Consider the following 18,696-nt stretch of genomic DNA (forward strand, 5'->3'; position numbering starts at 1 on the left):
AGTAAAGATACGCAAAGAGGGATGACCATAAAGTAGAATGAAAGAGAAATGGTTTGCAAACCTGTTCCAGTCCCGTGAAGTTGCAAAACACATCCCACTGACTTTGGGCAGCTCTGAGTCAGACACTGATGGCTGAGAAGAGCAGAGCAAGAACCCCAAAATAAAACCAAAAGGGGTTTTGACTTGACAAGAGTTCATAATGTGCTGAAGGAGAGCTGTAGGACAGGGATAGAACACTTCAGAAAATTTGTCTTTAAAACAAAAATAAATGTTTCTATTTTGCATCTTTTTTATCTGCATAGTGGCTAAGATCAACCAAAGGAAGAGAAAGAAGTTGAAATAGTTGTACTTCTCAGCTGGTTAGACTAATCTTGTCTGGAGAATGTGGATTTCGTAATACATTTAACTTGGCACACTGGAATTTTTTTCTTCACTTGAGATGTTTTCTTTTTTAATGAGAAGTTGCATGTCAGAGACATGACCTTAGGTAAACATTAGTGAGGAGAATTTTATATTTAACTCATATTGCTGGAGAAAAGGGTCTCTTCAGGTACTATGCCTTTATTAAACTCACAAAATGAAATTCATCAACGTTTGAGAACTCAAGCTTGGATTGTGAACTGTGAGAGATTTTTTCTTACATTGATTTAGATTCTCAGCATAAAATGCCAAAATGAAACCTCTCTGTACATCTGGATTAAATGAATCTTTGAATTGCTAATTGTTTAAGGTTGACCTAGTAGATGTCCAACAGCTGTCTTTATGTTATTTGTGGTACACAACTGCACTCTGTTTAGAAAAACGAACACTCCCCACATGGCCAAGCAATTAATTCATGCACAAAAAAGTAATGTTGTACACCATATAACACTAATTTATCACACATGGGCAGAGCGGGAGAGGGAGCTACCTCTTACAGAACCCAGGTAGACATTACGTGATGACTTGCAGACTAATGAGGTATAAATGACACTGTTAGTTTAACTGTAACTTAGAGGGATGTTCCATTGCTTTGAGAGAATGTCATATAAGAAAAGGTGATACAATTTAGCTTAATCAAAGACAAGTTTAAACCTTTGGTAAACATTCCTATATGAACAGTATATATTATCTGCTGTTAATTAATGCAGATCAGAAAGATGCATGAATTTGAATTTAATTCACCAGCATGAATTTGCCTAGAGAACTAGTGGATGACCCATCCCTGGAGGTGTTCAAGACCGAGTAGGACAAGGGTGGCAACCTGTTCTAGAGGGTGGCCTTCTTGGCAGAGGGATTGGAACAAGATGATCTTTAAGGTCCCTTCCAACCTAAGCCATTCTATGATTCTATAATTCTATGATTCCATGATTCTATGAAAAGTGAAATATAAATCAGGAACAGCCCTATTCCCATGACCGTATATCAGTAATTCTCAGTTCCCAAGTATCAGCAACAGAGATTACTGACTTTTTTCACTTTTCACATCAATGCAAGAGTACTAGCACCACAAAAAAATATGCTTTTATTTATTTAAACACTACGTACCTTTGGCATATTAAGAAAATGTCAAAAGGTTACTTAATTCTAAGTTCTCATTTCAAATTACAAATATGCCTAAGCAATTTGTCCAGCTATTCATATGTTTAAAATGTCTTGCTGAACTCATGCATTAGTGCTTAATCATATAGATTTATAAGTATCTTCATTTTGTCCATTTTTGTTCATATATTGTGTTGTGTACTTAGTATTTATAGTGAACTAGATGGGTTGGACTAGATGACCCGAGGTCCCTTCCCACCTCAGATGTTCTGTGTTTCTGTGATTTATAGTGAAACTTACATAATTTCATCTTCTGTGAAACCATGACACCATGATTCACAGTATATAATGCTACCCAAACTATATTTAGTGTCACCAGGCAATTCAAGAAGAAACAGCTGACAGAGCCCTAATAAACAAAAGGTACCATGCATTACAAAAGATTTTATTTTCAAGTATAATACTTCTTCTCCTGTTACAACTCAGCATGATATTTTAATGCCTGGTCTGTATTCAGCACCTCTTTCTTAGTAAGGCTGGACAGTACAGATGCTGAGTAGCAGACACTGTATAAAAGTCATTTCTAAAGTTGTGTTCATCACACTCATTTTCTGATTTATTTTTTTTTGGGGGGGGGGGATGTCTCATTCTGAACTCTGCTAAATCCTGCTTTTATTTCAGATTCTTCTCAGTGAGATAGCTTGTTTTATTGTTTTTCTCTCATCAGATGTCTCTTAGGGACAAATACCTGTTTATTATGCGGGTGGTAAGAGGAAAAAAGAGTTATGAATCAAATCTTTTGTGCTCTTTCCAAACAGGGACGAAGAGGATTAGGTTCAGTTTTTGTCTGGGCATCTGGAAATGGTGGAAGGAGTCGAGACCACTGCTCCTGTGATGGCTACACCAATAGCATCTACACTATCTCCATAAGCAGCACAGCTGAAAGTGGGAAGAAGCCATGGTACCTAGAAGAATGTGCATCCACACTAGCTACAACATACAGCAGTGGAGAATCCTACGACAGGAAAATAGTATGTCTTTTGGTTTTGGGTTTGTGGTCTGCCTAGTGACTTTGTGGGGATGGGGAGAGACAGATGATTTATTCTAATTAATGGGTTGCTTTTGGAAACAAGCGTATGAGCACAAGTTGGTTTTGCCCCAGTTTTTTACTTGATTGATGACACCACACTGCTTCCAGTTTCAAATCTGCTCATTTGAAGCCAGCGTGGGTATCCTTGCATTGTGCAGCCTGATGCAGTGCGGGTATATCTGTTTCATAGTAGATTTTTCCACTCACTAGTTGCTGCCAGCTCTGAGTGATACTTTTAAAGATCCTGTTGCCATTGCCACCAAAACAATTTGTTTCATTACCAGTATCCTGCCTAACATCAGCAGGCCTAGGAATATATCCTCTTTTTGGTTTTTAATCTAGTTACCATAGTTTTCATATTTTACATACACGGTATTAGCAGTTTTCCTATATGCCTCTATTTTCTCAGATTTGTTTGAATCCAGTATCATTCCTCTTTTACATTCATTGGCACTCATTTATCAGAATCATAGAGTCACAAAGTATCCCAAGTTAGAAGGAACCCCAAAACATTATCAAGTCAAACTCCTGGACTCAACACAGAACTGAACAAAAATCAAACCATATGTATGAGAACATTGTCCAAACACTTCTTGAACTCTGGTGGTCTCAGTGCTGTGAACCACCTCCCTGGGGAGCCTGTCCCAGCTCCATGCCGTTCCCTCGGGTCCTGTCGCTGTCCCCAGAGAGCAGAGCTCAGCGCCTGCCCCTCCGCTCCCCTCGTGAGGGAGCTGCAGGCCGCCATGAGGCCTCCCCTCAGCCTGCTCTGCTCTGGGCTTAGCAAACCAAGGGACTTCAGCTGCTGCTCGTATGTCTTCTCGTCTGGACCTTTCACCATCTTTGTAGCCCTCCTTTGGGCACTCTCAAATAGTTTTATGTCCTTCATATATCATGGCACCCAAAACTGCACACAAATTGTTCATATCACTGCCAGTTCCTAGTTTCTGGTATATTGTAAGCAAGATTAAGCTCAGTGCTCTTCTTTCCTGTATTGCTCCTCATCTCATTCCTAAACAGGCTGTGCATCCATTTTCAATTATGTTCTCATCTTGGCTGGAAACTCACCAATTGTTTTAATTCTGTTTGATAAAGTATTGATACCATTAGTATTTTTACACTATGGTATATTTGCTTTTTAAAATTGAGTGCATTAGATATACTTTTCAGTATTCAAAATAACTTTCCTTTCAGCCTTTTAAACTCTTGTGTTACTGTAAGTCTGATTTGTCAATACTGTCTGCTTTTTTGAATTGAGTGCTCTCAATGTACTTTTCAATATTCAATTACACTACTCCATCTAGCTTTTTAAACATTTCTATTGCTATTAATTAGGTTTGTTAATAGTCTTCCTCCCAGCATATTTATTCTAGTGTATAACATGTATCTTAATTTCTTCCTGATAATTGAAGGTGTGGTTTTTTGGGTTTTGTTTGTTTGATTGTTTGTTTTGTTTTTTGTTTGTTTGTTTTTGTTTGTTTGTTTGTTTCCCCAGATGTTGTCTTCCTAGGCACCAGTCTGACATTACCTTCTTTTGGTCCTTAGCAGAATCTTCTCTTGGTGCCAGTGAAGAGTTAAAAATTCTTGCAGCTATTTTTTGCAATAGTGTCTGCCTTGCCTTTCAGGACTGTGGGATGCTGACCATCCCTTCTTGGATTCTTCCTTATTATCAGATGATCTAATTTTTTTTTAAACTTGTTCAGTGGTGCCGCTTCATTCCAGTAGTTTTCCTGTTCTTTACTTACTTCTCTCCACAGAAACCTTATCTTTGTTCCTGGCATGTTTCTTGTTCTCCCTGACAAATAATAACAAAGGACAGAAATTACTTTGTTTCCCAGCAGTCCTCTGGGAAATTAATTCTGTAATTAAATTCTTTCTACTGTCCTTTAAAAGACCATCACTAACTTATGTATGTTTAAGTGAAACCTATACTAAGGTCAACAGAGACCTTGTGATTCTCCACTCTGACCTGTTGCATAGCCAAACATATAGGACTTCCCTGAGTCCTTCAAATCCAGTAGCTATGGTCAACTCAACAATAATCTTTAGAAATACACGCAATCTTCCCTTCAAAGTTTCTAATGACAAAAAAAAATCCAGTCAAGTCTAGTGGTAAGTGGTTTTAATTATGCATTGTTATTAAAAAAAATAATCTTGTTTGCTGTCTGAGCTTTTCTAGCTTCAATTTCTCGACATTACATTGTGTCACAGATATTATTGTTAGCATAAAGAATTTCTTCTCAGAAAGAGCAGTCAGGCATCGTAACAGGTTGGCCAAGGAAGTGGTGGAGTCACTGTTCCTGGGGGTGTTTAAGGAAAGGTTGGATGTGGTACTCACAGTTTAGTGGGTGATATTTGGGTTGGGGGGGGGGGGGGGGGGAGGCATGGGAATGGTTGGACCAGATGATCTTGGAGGTCTTTTCCAACCATGCTGATTCTATGGTTCTGTGTTTCTATGATTCTATGAAGACCACTCTAGTAGTCTAACATCTTTCTTTTAAGCCATGTAGCATGGTTAGGTAATCCATTTTGATAAACGATTTTAAGCTTCTTGCATCATTCTGCTTAAGGCATGTTTTCTTAAGAACCCTCTCTCAGCTTTGAGCGCCCAGACTGGACACACCACTCAGTTGGTAATGGAATGAGTGCCAGATGGACCAGGAAATGTGCATCTGTGACGGCCAGTTCATTTCACCTCTCTTTATACAGTAAGCCTCACTTAGACCTGTTAGCCTTACTGTCACATTACGTGTTCATTGCTGTGTGACAACCAAGTTGATTTCAGAGCTGCTTCTGGTCTTTTTCAGAGTTGCTGCCTGGAGTTCAGGTGAGAGGGTGGTTATGGTCTCTTTATTGCACCTTTTGCCATTGGCTGTACTCAATTGGCTATACTCAACCCAACTAGCTCCCATCATCACTTTCTCCAGTGTTTCTACAAATGCAGCATTCGTCAAAAGTTATTAGTGTTTTCACCTAAAAGCTTTAGGCCATATTAAGGTTAACCAAATCTTGGAAGGCCAGATTAGAAACAAACCTCATTTCTGATATGTGCTTTTAAGCATATATATAATTTATCTCATTATAACAATATATATAATTTTGAGACTTTGTAATTATTTCACATAAAATATATGTATTATGTATCATCTCTTAAATTTAACTTTTTTTTTTTTAAAAAATGTGCAGTATCACATTATTTGTCTATCAGAATTCTAACAATACTACTTTCAACCAAAGTGCTGACCAGAAAAAAAATACTGTGGCAATTTGGCAAGCTCTTTTTTCCAACAGCCTATGTTATTCACCATTGAATATGCTTCTGTTTAATCAATTAACAGTTAGTTTAAATCCCGTATCAGTTGTTTTACACCAGTTAAAAGCTTGGCAAAAAAGATGGAATTATTAGGGCAATAGTGCTTACCCTTTCAAAATATTGACACAGTGCTGGTTTTCCTTCAATATCCTGGAATATCTCCAGAGTTCAAAGACTTGATAAAATCAATACAGTCTAACATGTTCACTTTCAAGCTCTTTTAAAAATCTTTAGTGCTTCCAAATTTTCTGATTTAAACTTGTTATTTAAAATAGCTATAAATAGGAAGATGTTTTATCATTCTTGTATGCTCTGAAAACTTTTTTTTTTCCAAAATGAGAACATTCAGTGAAATAGTCATTTACTATAAACTGCTATTGACTATCCTATTATTTCTATACAATTAAACGATATCAGTTTTGGGGTTCTTTTGGTTCTGATCAATTTAAAAACATCTTTATTCTGTTCTTGTTCTATGCTCTTCATCAGCATTCTTCACTCTTTGTCCTTTGTCTTTCCTTACCACCTCTATGCACTTTCTATTTTTTATTCATTGCTACCCACTTTGTCTTTTATTCACTTCTATTTATTTATTTATTACTTCTTGTATCTGTCAATACTTGTTTTGTTGACCAATATATCATTGCTCTTTTTCTTTTAATCTAGCAAAATGTCTTTATGTTTGTCAGTCTTCATTTGTAGTTTTCTGCTTAACTGATTTAATGTTTGTGCATTCCTCTGATTTTTGAATAGCCATAGTTTTCTTGATACTTGTCTTTCACTCTTTTCAATTAGCATGGACTTTCTGCTTTTGTAGAATTACTATTCCAATAAAAGAATATGGCTTGTTTCTGACATCTCTCACTTTTGATTTATGCTAGAATCAAAAGCAAGAGTTAAGACAGATAATTTTTTTAGTTGACTGAAGTAATACAGTTCAGTTTTAGAATTTATGACACTATGCTTATACTTGCAGTTTTGTATTTTATTGTAAGGCTTTTAAAAAAGGCATATTTTACAAATGAGAGATTAATTTTATATAAAATGAACATATATTATCACAGAATTAAGGAAATAACTAAGAGATTTTACATTAACTTTATTGAAAAGATTTAAAGATAGGCTTCTTCAAAAATATCCTTAATTTGGAGTCTCTGTTTGAGATCTAAGACAAGTTATCAAGAGATAAGCAAAAATAACCTTAAATTGAATTCCATCAGTTCTGTAGATACTGATTGCTTTTACTAATCAGATTCTTCATTCTTCTGGGATCAATCCAGTTGCATATGCCAATTTTAGACTATTCCTACAAACTGCATCACTGGGCACACTGAATGATAAAAGCATAAGCATACTGAGCAGCCGTAAGAATTAACCCATCTGTTGATCCTTTGTTTACTAGAACATAATTTGGATCCCAACTACTATTATGCAAAGCTACTTCAGTAGCATGTGCCATAATATTCACTGATCTCACATGCTTGAATATCAGACCGTAAATATTCCATCCAAGACACTTTTCCCTGTACTGTATTATCAACCAGCTTCTGAAACTCACAGCCTATCTAAGAGCATTTTGCTGCTGGTACTTGGCATTCAAAGCCAGACAAGTCTGTTCCACCTCCTGACACTTTCAGTGGCAAAGCAGAACAGTGTGGAGTAGATGCAGTAAATAGCTTTCTGTTTGTATAAAGCAGTTACCCCCATAAGGATAATAACTGTGTACTTCTGCCATGCCAGACCCCTGGAGGAAAAGATATCAAAGTGTGGAGTCAGCTCTTCAAACTAAGAGTACTGAGCAATTTTTTCCAACACGTGCACTCATGGACATTGCTCTCACCTGTATGGTTCTCTTGCTCATAGACTGAACAATCATTCTGAGAAAGATAATATAGCATCTCCATTCTCTTCTCCAGCTTGTTAAAATCCAGTACAACAAAAGACCTATTAAACCCCATGTACCTTGGAAAGATGTCTTGGTGAAACATGAACTAAACAGAAGACAGAGCTGAAAAACTTGAGGACAAAATTTTTCAACTGTTATAAAATGCTAAAAGAGTGTAGAATAAAAAAGACGTGTGTTCATTTTTACTGTTGAATCGCACATCCTTTTCAGTGCATCACATTGCACATTTTTGTTTAGACTGATGAAGGCCACAAAGATGATCAAGGGACTGGAGCACCTCTCCTATGTGTACAGACTGACAAAGTCGGGGTTGTTTAGCCTGGAGAAGAGGAGGCTTCAGGGAGACTTCATAGTGGCTTTCCTGTCCCTAAATGAGGCCTACAGGAAAAGTGGGGAGGGACTCTTTGTCAGAGGTTGTTGTGATAGGGCAAAAGGTAGTGGCTTTAAAGTAAAAGAGGGTAGGTTTAGATCAGATAGATGGAGGAAATTCTTTACTCTGAGGGTGGTGAGGCACTGGAAAAGAGAAGCTCAGAGAAGCTGCTCAGAGAAGCTGTGGATGCCCCTTTTCCTGGAGGTGTTCAAGGCCAGCCTGGATGGGGCCCCGAGCAGCCTGATCTAGTGGGAGGTGTCCCTGCCAATGGCAGGGGGGTTGGAATTAGATGATCTTTAACGTCCCTGCCAACCCAAACCACTCTATAATTCCACGATTCTACAAAATGCTAGAAGAATAGAACTGAAAAATAGAATCAAAGACTAGAAATATAACTGCTAAATATCAATTCTCCAAATTTTCTTATGCATATATACTTATATGCAATATACAAATCAGCCATTAAGAGCTCATCTTCTTACCATTACACAAAAAGAAGAACAAATTCGATCAATACATGTTTGGCTGGTTTGTGAGAGTGAGACTACTATATCCAAAATAGGAAAAAAGTATATACAACTGCAGTAGATCAGGAAGAAGTCACCAGACATGGGATTTACTATCAATATTAAAATAACTCATTTTTTATTTATTGTGATGTAACTCAGAACAAATTCAGATATTGTAAGGTACTGCATGGTTGTAGAACAGAGATATGAATTCCCAGTTAAGGGACAATGCATGGCTACAACTTTATAGCATCAGATTACCCTGTTCCTTCATATTTTTTCCATTTATCCTGCAGTTTAATAGCTTAAGAATGTATTATAAGGTAGATAAGTAAACTATAACCAAATATTAATAACTCATTTTCTGATCTAGAAGGAGATACATAAAATTTCTTATAAAAATCTTCAGTTCCAATATAGATTAATGGAAGCACCCATACTTTTACAACTACCCAAAACTTTTTTTTTTCTTCTTTTCGTTACTATACGTTTTTATAATTGCTTGCAACAAATACGGGATGTAACATAATTTTAGGAGGTTTCCTATATTTTTTTCAATCTTGTACAGTCATGGCTTAGTAAACAAGAATTTAATTTTATCTACACAAATCTGTATCCCAGGTGGAGCTTTTTTTACTGACTTTTGAACTAAAGTAAATGGCAGCAAATTCTGGTCTGAAATAATTTGAGCTAATAGTCACAGTTAAACACACACTGATGTTACATCTTGAATGAGTTCCTTGTTGCTCAGGGAAGGTACTCAAAATGTACTTGACTTTATGCTGCACCAAATTTGGTATTGCAGTAAATGTTAGCCCATTAAGGACCAAGTTTCCAACCTTTGGATGCATTCCTAAGGAATACAGATAAAGCTAGGTATATGTCTTCTACAAAGATTCTTAGAGAAAAGAGCTAGAATTACTTTTAGGTGTTTTCAGGAGCAACTGCAAAATACGGGCATACACAAAGGTATAGAAATTCATACTCTGGGACAAAGTCAAATTAACACTAGGTAAATACCGTGAAAATGTACTTCTTCATAGGTTCTCTCTCATAAAAGAGTGAACACAGAACTGTTGGCTAATGATATACAGTTGTAAAGGTATTTTTCCTATTCTCTGATACTTTGAATGCTAAAGGATAACACTGGAATGTTAAACAGAGCTTCCCAGCTCTGGACCATGCAGCTAGGATAGGTTAAGCACCACATATAACTATGGTTACTTAGATGGGCCTTTAATTTATATAACAGGTTGTGCAAATTAACCATATTTCATGTGAATTCTTTTTTCAAATAACTTCTTAAAGCACAGATAAATTTGCATATGAAAGTCCCTCATAGATATAATTTACAAACCTGTTACATGACTTGCTTTGTAAAAATTTACCTTGTAAAAATTATTTAAAATTACTTACCCTGTAAAAAATACCTCTACTTACTATTTTCTACTTCTGTTTCCTAAAAAATGCCATTTTTTCGCCTGATTTTCTTTCTCTTTGAAGGCATGCTTCTGGGAATGGTCATGGGGGAATGGTCTTAAACTAAAAGACGATAGATTTAGATTAGACATTAGGACCCTCACTGTAAGGGTAGTAAGGCACTGGAACAGTTGCCCAGAGAAGCTGTGGATGCCCCATTCCTGGAGGTGTTCAAGGCCAGGCTGGGTGGAGCACTGGGCAACCTGATCTAGTGGGTGGCACCCCTGTCTATGGCTGGGTTAGACGATCTTTAGATGATCTTTAAGATCCCTTCCAACCTGAGACATTCTGTGATATGATTCTGTCTTGATGACCATCTTTTGCATTAAAACTTGAAATAAAAACAAACAAAAAACTCCTGTCGATTCTTAAAACGCAAACCAAAAAAAAAACCTTCTCTTGTTCACAAACTCTCATTCAAAGTATCAAAATACAACAAGATACCTTTTGTTTCAGGTAGATACAGATACACAAAGGATGTGAGAAGGAACAGGAAAATGTTGTTAAACCTTTGTCAATCCTGGGGACAGACGTTCATAGAAACAAACATATCTAAAGGAATTGTAGCAGAAAGTAAAAAAACGGTTCGATCATTTCAGACAACTCTTGTCATGAAACATAAAACGTCAAGAAATAAAGAGACTTGGGAAGAGTGAGCACTTTCTCTGCTGAGGAAAATCCCATTTCTGACCGGAGGCATTAACCTCCCAGTTGGTGAAACTATGGGAAGACTGATGATGCAGTCTTAAATGACTGCACAGAAATGACATCTCCTTGACTCTTCAGGGCAAGTTGCTTATATATAAAACTATTACCATGTGTCTAGAGTTTTTTTCTTTAACAAATCTGTGCCTTTACTGAAATGTAAATTGGATTTATATGTATGGCAGGTAATATGGTACATTGTAGTGACTTGAATTTTTGTCTGCCTTTCACTAGGGTTTATCCTAGGTTGCTAATTTCATGTTGGTTAACCTAGGCCATTACTAGATTCATTGTCATTTTCTTCCATGAAATCTAGTTGATTTAGAAGAGTTAGAAGTGTCTATACATCAAGACCTTAGAAATACTATGTGGACTTATCTTGGGTAGTCCCATCAGCGTTTTCGTAGATCAGCAGTTGTTACAAAGATAATTGAAGCATACAAATATGCTGTACTCAATGATAGAAATGAAAAATTTCTTCTCCTCCCCACCCTATTGAAGAGAATGACAGCTAATATACATTAATGACAGCTACTTGGTGATGTCAAATACCATATCCTTCTATTGTGATTAATGATGTTGCCCTCATGTGGTTCAGGAATTTGGAGCACCGTTTTTCTTCTTGAAAATTGCTCACCTGTTGGTGGTTCTGTACTCTTATTTATCTCATGGTGGACACAATACTTCTCTGACAGTGAACCCATAGTGCTGAAAAACATGCTTTAGATTTTGGAGTGAATATAAACCAAAACATCTCAGCTCCTGGCAGTAACTTCACTTTGAAATAGCTCAAATGGGATTTCCACTTAGGAAGCTTTCTTTACAGATTTTCTGCTGAAATATTTGCTCAGTGAAAGAGAGAGATAAGGGCTGTAATTCAAACTGCTGCCACAACATCCGCTTAGAACATGAGAGACAACATTGCTAAATAAAGAGGTGTCATGGTTTTATTGTGCTTGATATCTGTAGCTACAGGACAATAAAAAGCTCTGGAAACTTGTTATTTCAGAGGATCAGAAACGAAGATAGCACAGTGCAATATGGTTATCAATGTATTGAGAGGCTCTCTCATAAGGTAAAGCAGCTGTGATGGCACTTCTCCCTACATGACCTCCTTTAGGCATTGTTATCCTTCAGTCCTCTGAGGAATATGCCTGCTCCATGACTTGTGGCATGGAAAAAGGTACAAGGCCTCTGCAAAAAAGCATGCAGAAGAGACAAGCATGTGTTAGTCACTTTTTTTTCCTGCCCTGCTTCCTGGCCACCCTTTCACTACCAGACACTGCATTGAGAGCTGTTTTTCCAAAAAGGATACCTGAAGCTTGTATGTCACCCTGTAGTTGTTGGTCCTCGTGGTCTTTGTCTCATCTCAGCTGCAAAATCACAGCTTGTATTTGCACGTGTAGGCAATATGGTGTTAGGCCTGTTCCTGCTGCAATTTTGTCTCTTAATATTGTCTGGGCATTTATGGAATTTGCATGCATACAGGTTTTTGAGTGCAATTAATTTTCATTTTTTAAGTTAATGCACAGTCAATAGGAAAGAAGGCAAGAGATAAAGAAATGATAAGAACATTCTATTTATGGGCTTCAGCTTTTAGCTGATAATAAAAGAAATTATTTAAAAAGAATGGGTGTGCATTTATGAAAGATATTAATAGGGCAAAAGAGGTTCTTTCTAGAATTCATTATTCTTGAATCTGGCCTTTGGTAAGTTCACTGATTTAAGGATATGACATTATAAATTATTTAATCCTTCTTTTTCCATTTCTAGAACCTTCCATTTTGTTTCACTTGCTCACTACTTGCTTTTAGCAATGATCCCTAGGTTCTGCTAGCTTCTTTTCTACTGTAAGCTTTGTGTTAGCTTGTGTATGTTTACACATCATGAAAACTTTCAGCAGCCTTATATGTATTGTGTAATATATATACCACTGATTATTTCTAATGCAAATATGTGAAACATATACCTTCTACATGTAATTGCTTTATTGTGCCCAGATGGAACATAGCTGTTTTTTTCCTGACATATCTTCCAGTGTCAAAACTAGACAGGCATTTTTACATGCCATTTACTTCTTTGTGGTATTTTGATCCTCTGATCCTCTACTTCACATGTCTTTGTGCACATCCATGTTACAAATGAAGTATGATGATAGGGAATTAAATGAAATGGAGACACAAGATTTCTGCATATTTGGGTAAGAAACTGTTTGAGCAACTTCTTCTTTGCCCCTCAGGCAGATACTTTATTTGTGACTGAACCTCAAGGATCAACTGAATTGCTGAGAATAAGTTTTGACCTCAGAGGTCATTGGCTTTGCTGCCTTCATGGAAGTTTCTGTGCTGTGGACTGCTGTCCACTAGCAAACAGTTTTAATTCCATGTGGATTCTGCTTGATCTTCTGTTAGGTAGTAGTGATTTCTTATTTCTACTGACTTTTCCTAGGAACTATTTCTTCAGAAAGAAGAGTGTAGATCAGAATCACTTTAGAATAATATTGTTTGAAAGAAGTAGTTTTAGAATAAACACATTTTTATGTGTGATTTATTATCTTACAGAAAATACTTGTCTAAAATATATTACAAGATGGGAACATCCCAATGCTAAGTAGGCAACTCTGTCTCTTTGGTTGGTATTACACATTATAGCTTAATACATCCACTTAGATTACATACTAAAGTATGTAGCAGCACATAATTGAGCAATATATAACAATTTAAAGCCACAAGTTATTAATTTGCTGATGGTCTCTGGGCCTAATTTGTGATTGCATCAGGACTTTCAGATGAATTGTTGCTTAATTTCATGTGAATTATTGCATAAATCATGAAAAAACAGACCATGGGTTAAACATTATACTTTACATGAGCAGAACGGTATACTGTTCTATCACATACTTCCAATGTGACTTCAAGCAACCCAGATAACACCTCCGTACCTCAGTTTTGTAGTCTCTAGAATGGGCATAACCACACTGTGATAGGAGGACTGTGAGCTTTGGTTCAGTCCTGTTTGTAAAGCACTTTGAGATTCTTGGATGGGAAGTGCTCTATAAGTGCAAAGAAGGGCAGAGTTCTAACTGTGCTGTTATAAAACCCTCGGCATTTTTCTAATTTGCATGTCTTTTTGTTGATCATGCTGTGAAAAGAAAAAAAAAAAAGATACTCACATTTTCAGTGCAATACAGTAACAGTTCTCCAAGTTCACAAAGGACTTCAAGCTCAGATTAGAATGTAGACATCTAAGGTCATGTATTCAGAAAACATTTTTCTTTCCTTGCAATGAAAGAAGGAAATACCTTCCACGTACATACAACTCATTTGCACAAATTAAATCTGTTCTGATTTCTGAAGCTATGTTCTAAATTTCACACATTCAATTTCTTCCAGATCACCACAGACCTGAGGCAGCGTTGCACAGACAGCCATACTGGAACCTCAGCCTCTGCACCTATGGCTGCAGGCATCATTGCACTGGCACTGGAAGCAAAGTAAGATCTGAGTTATACTCTGAAAAGAAAAATAATAATAATAAAAAAAAGACATACAGATTGATCTTTCTCAGCACCTTTACCTAGGGATCTCAAAGTGCTTTAGAAACTCTGTTGTAGTAATTCGCAGTACCTTTCCAACTGCAGGAATGATCAGCATGCTCATTTCATATGCCAGAAAGCTAACACCATGGAAACAATAGCAGACTACAAAGGGTGTTGAAATGGCGTTGAATGCAGGTAGTTTCCACTGAATGACCTTTGGTATCCTCACAATGCCTTACAGTACCCTCACTCAGCTGTCCAGGTCCATTGTACTCTGCAGGCCCCTGTAGCTCACCTTCTGCGTTCATCAGGTTCCTTTTAGCAGTGTCCATTCTTAAACAGCAAGGAAAGTATCAGGACTGCACTAAGCTACAAGGTACATAAATTAATATTGTATGGAAAATAAAAATTCTTAACCTCTGTGTGCCGAATCAAAAAAAAAAAAAAAAGTCTGTCTTTTCTGATGTACTAAGTTCCAGAGATGTAAAAATCGTGGATAGTGTAGTTCCACAGTCCTTCTACCTTGAGCTCAGAAAACTTTCCATTCTATAAGCCTTTTCTGAACTGCAGGATTTTGTTCTTTGTGTTTAATATGTATCTTTAATGTGCTTAATGGAAAAGCCGAGAGACTGGAGATTTATCAGGTAGAACTACGTTTCAAAACCTTTTGTGTTACTGTGACTCCCTTGGATAATATTTCCAGGTCTAAGGTGTAATGCTCCACCCCAAATCTTGCTTGAAATCAAATGGTTCTAAGTGCCACGAGATTGATTCTATTAAATTCTAAGGAAAAACAGTTTCCTTTGGGGGCAATCAGTTCCTTTCAAGGCAGTAAAAAATGTGAGTACAAGGGTCATTTCAAATTGTGTGTAATTCGTAGCAGCAGGATTATGTTTCCATTTTTAATGTTGCTTTTTTGAAGAAACTATGGGCCAATACTCAGCACGGAATACTTTTGCACTGTTGAGTTATTGTCATGAAAATAAGAGTTTGTAATTGAAAACCTGATATAATCTTTAGTGTAGCACTTGTATCATTATAATTAGATTTTCTTAATTCAATCGTTAGAAACAAAGCTATTTTGAAAAGTCAACATTATGTTATTCATTCAGAAAAAAAATATATTTTCAATCTCTTCCTATTCTCAGTTTTAAAATCCTTATTTTTTTCTAAACAATTTGCACATGCAGTTAAAATTGCATGCACGAAAACTCCATTCTGCTGAAAGTTTTTATAATTACTTCTTAACAACGTTCTTTGTAATTCTCAATTTGTATTTTACATGATATTTTTATGCATTTTCTAACCACTTGTTGTAATTGAAAGTCTCAAGGAATTATAGTATATAATACCTATAATTGAGCTATTTTTTGTTGTGGTGTCCTAACACACACTGAGAAGCTTGCACTTTGCACTACCTTTTTTCTATAGAATGCATACTTTGGTGATGATATCAAAGGGAAATCCATGTTACCCCCTATGGACCAGTATCTTTTTTTTCCTGAGTTAATAATTGCTATGATAACAGGTACATTAGGAACAAAGGAAAGAGTGTATAACGGTTTCATATGTGGTGTTGAAGACAAAATGTGCCAGCGAATGAAAATCCTGATCACTTTTTGTATTTGTAGTACTCTGCTGCATGGTGCTAATGAGAATCAGGGTGAAAATGTATTGATTTTGTCTTCTTTCAGATTCTTATTTCCAAAACTTAGCCTGTGTATTTGACTAAATGCAAGGGGTATATATTAACAATAGGATAAATGTATAAATCTAGTTTCTAAATTTGTTGAAACTTCACTAACTTTCTCTCACATGAGTACTTAACAACCAATTTTTTAAACACAACCACCATTAAGAAGTGCCCAAAAAAAGGCGGGGGGGGGAGGGGGGGGCAGGGAGAAGTGGGGGCCAGGGGCAGGGGTGAGGTTTATTTCCAGTTTTCATTATATTTTCTCCCATAAAATAAACTGAATTCATGTCTAGGACTGGGGGAACATTTGGTTTTGTGAAGCTATAGATTGTGAAATAAGGCCTTTATTACTGCAGGAAGATCATGTCATAATATATTCAGTTTTAAAGTCTGGGATTTGTTTCTATGAAATCTACACAGAGAATTTTAAGCAGTTTCTGAATGCTAATTTTTATCTATTTATATGATCTTAAGATTAGGGTTGTATTTCTCTCCTGTGATATCTGCAGAGTTAGGTGATTCTAAATAAATGCTAGGAACTGGTGGAAAAAAATAAAGGAAAATATGCAAAAAGAATTTCCAAGTCCATTTTAAGCATTTTCTCCAATATTTTTTAAATACGTAGCATGTAAAGGGCACATGATTTTATAGCTTAGCATAAGGGCTTACTGGGACTCGTCTGCATATAGATAGAGTTTTCATTTACATAGTTTCTTCCTCAAATTCCATGTTAGAGCCTGTGTTAAAAACACAAGTGTTTATATGAGATTTTTTTTAAAAAGATTACTTGAAAAGGGGTTTTGCAAGGTTAATTATACTCTTCATACAGCAAGCTGTTCAAAAATTGAGCACTTAGTTCTGAACACTTCTTGAATATGTCTGTCATAATGTATAGTTTTATTCCATTTTGTGCTGGAAAACACCACAAACTATATGGTGGAAGTTTTTAAGCCTACGAGGTCGTTTTTTTCCCAGAAGCCAAGTTTTGTTCCTGAGAGACGTCAGGAGTCAACTAGAGCACTAGTCTGGCCTTGATATGAGTTAGATCAGCCAAGAAGTTGCTTCAGCTCACACGCAAAGGTATATTAAACCAATGGAAAATGAGCAAGGCAGATTTCTGCTCCAACCTGCCACTTGCTTTCTTTGATAAGCCCCATATGGAAGTATTGGCAACTAGCTGATGGAGGACTTCTTACCTGCTTACCGATCTGAACAATCCACGTAGTTGGCTTTTCCAACTGAAATCTGCTCCTGAGATCCTGGCAGCAAACGGTTTTGGGACGGTGGCCTGCTTATTTATGAATTGCATTGTTGGTCCAGTATTTAAGTATCAAGTGGCATGTTTTCATTCAGGAACCAAAAAAGTATAACTGAGTTTGAGAGTGTTTCCTTGGAATCCTCAAGGTCATAATGCAGAAACTCAGATATGCAGTAACTGTCACACAAAGAAAATTCTCTCTTAATCCTTGTGTTCTATGGTTTTCTTATGCTGTTCTACAGTTTTCTTATGGCATTTCTTTTATCTGTTCAATTTCCAGTGTATCTAGTATCCTGTTCAGGCTCAATGAATAAATGCTTGCTTTTATTTTGCAATTCCTAGTCAGTATGTAATGCTGAATTTTGCTAGTTGTAAATGAGCTGTTAGGGGTGTAAAGCATAATGGATTTAGTCAACAGTGGTAGCAATCTTATTACTAAAAATTACCTGGACAGGCTGGAGAAGTGGGCCCACGTGAACTGCATGATGGTCAACAAAGCCAAGTGCAAAGTGCTGCACCTCTGTTGGGGCAGTCCCAGACATAAGCACAGACTGGGAGAAGATCTCATTGAGAGCAGCCTTGCAGAGAAGGACTTGGGGGTCAAAAGTCTGGTGGACAAAAAGCTCAATGTGAGCCAGAAGTCGAGCATCCTGAGCTGCATCCTGAGCTGCTTCAACAGACGCGTGACCAGCAGGTTAATGGAGGTGATTGTCACCCTCTACTCTGCCCTCATGAGGTCCCACCTGGAGTGCTGTGTCCAGGTTTGGGGCCCCCAATATAAGAAAGATGTGGACCTGTTAGAGTGGGTCCAGAGAAGGGCTACAAAGATGACCAGAGAGCTGGAGCACCTCTCCTATGAAGAAAGGCTGAGAGAGCTGGGCATGTTCAGCCTGGAGAAGACAAGGCTCTGGGGACTGAGGTCTTTCAATACTTAAAGGGGTCTTATAAAAAGGATGGAGAGGGACACTTTACTTGGGTAGATAATGATAGGACAAGGGGGAATGGTCTTAAACTAAAAGAGGGGAGATTTAAATTAGATGTTAGGAGGAAATTCTTCACTCAGAGGGTGGTGAGGCACTGGAACAGGTTGCCAAGAGAAACTGTGGATGCCCCATCCCTGGAAGTGTTGGATGGGGCCAGGCTGGATGGGGCCCTGGGCAACCTGATCTAGTGGGTGGCATCCCTGTCCATGGCAGAGGGGTTGGAACTAGATGACCTTCAAGGTCCCTTCCAACTAAAGCCATTCTTTGATTCTATGATTCTATGATCCTATGATATAACACTATTTGTGTTACATAGTACCATCTACTGTTGATA

At 37.2% G+C, this 18,696-nt stretch overlaps 1 protein-coding gene across 1 annotated transcript in view; it reads left to right on the plus strand.

The window, feature by feature from the left end:
• PCSK5 (proprotein convertase subtilisin/kexin type 5) overlaps positions 1–18,696 on the plus strand; it is a gene marked incomplete at its 5' end in the record, with an annotated part of 197,611 nt that overhangs the window by 125,104 nt on the left and 53,811 nt on the right. The window contains 2 exons of the mRNA XM_083817086.1: positions 2,340–2,552; positions 14,283–14,383. Of these exons, the coding sequence (XP_083673212.1) occupies positions 2,340–2,552; positions 14,283–14,383 (314 nt within the window). The remainder of the gene's footprint in view (positions 1–2,339; positions 2,553–14,282; positions 14,384–18,696) is intronic.

This window comes from Anser anser (genome assembly GCF_964211835.1).
Source record: "Anser anser genome assembly, chromosome: Z".
NCBI lineage: Eukaryota > Metazoa > Chordata > Aves > Anseriformes > Anatidae > Anser > Anser anser.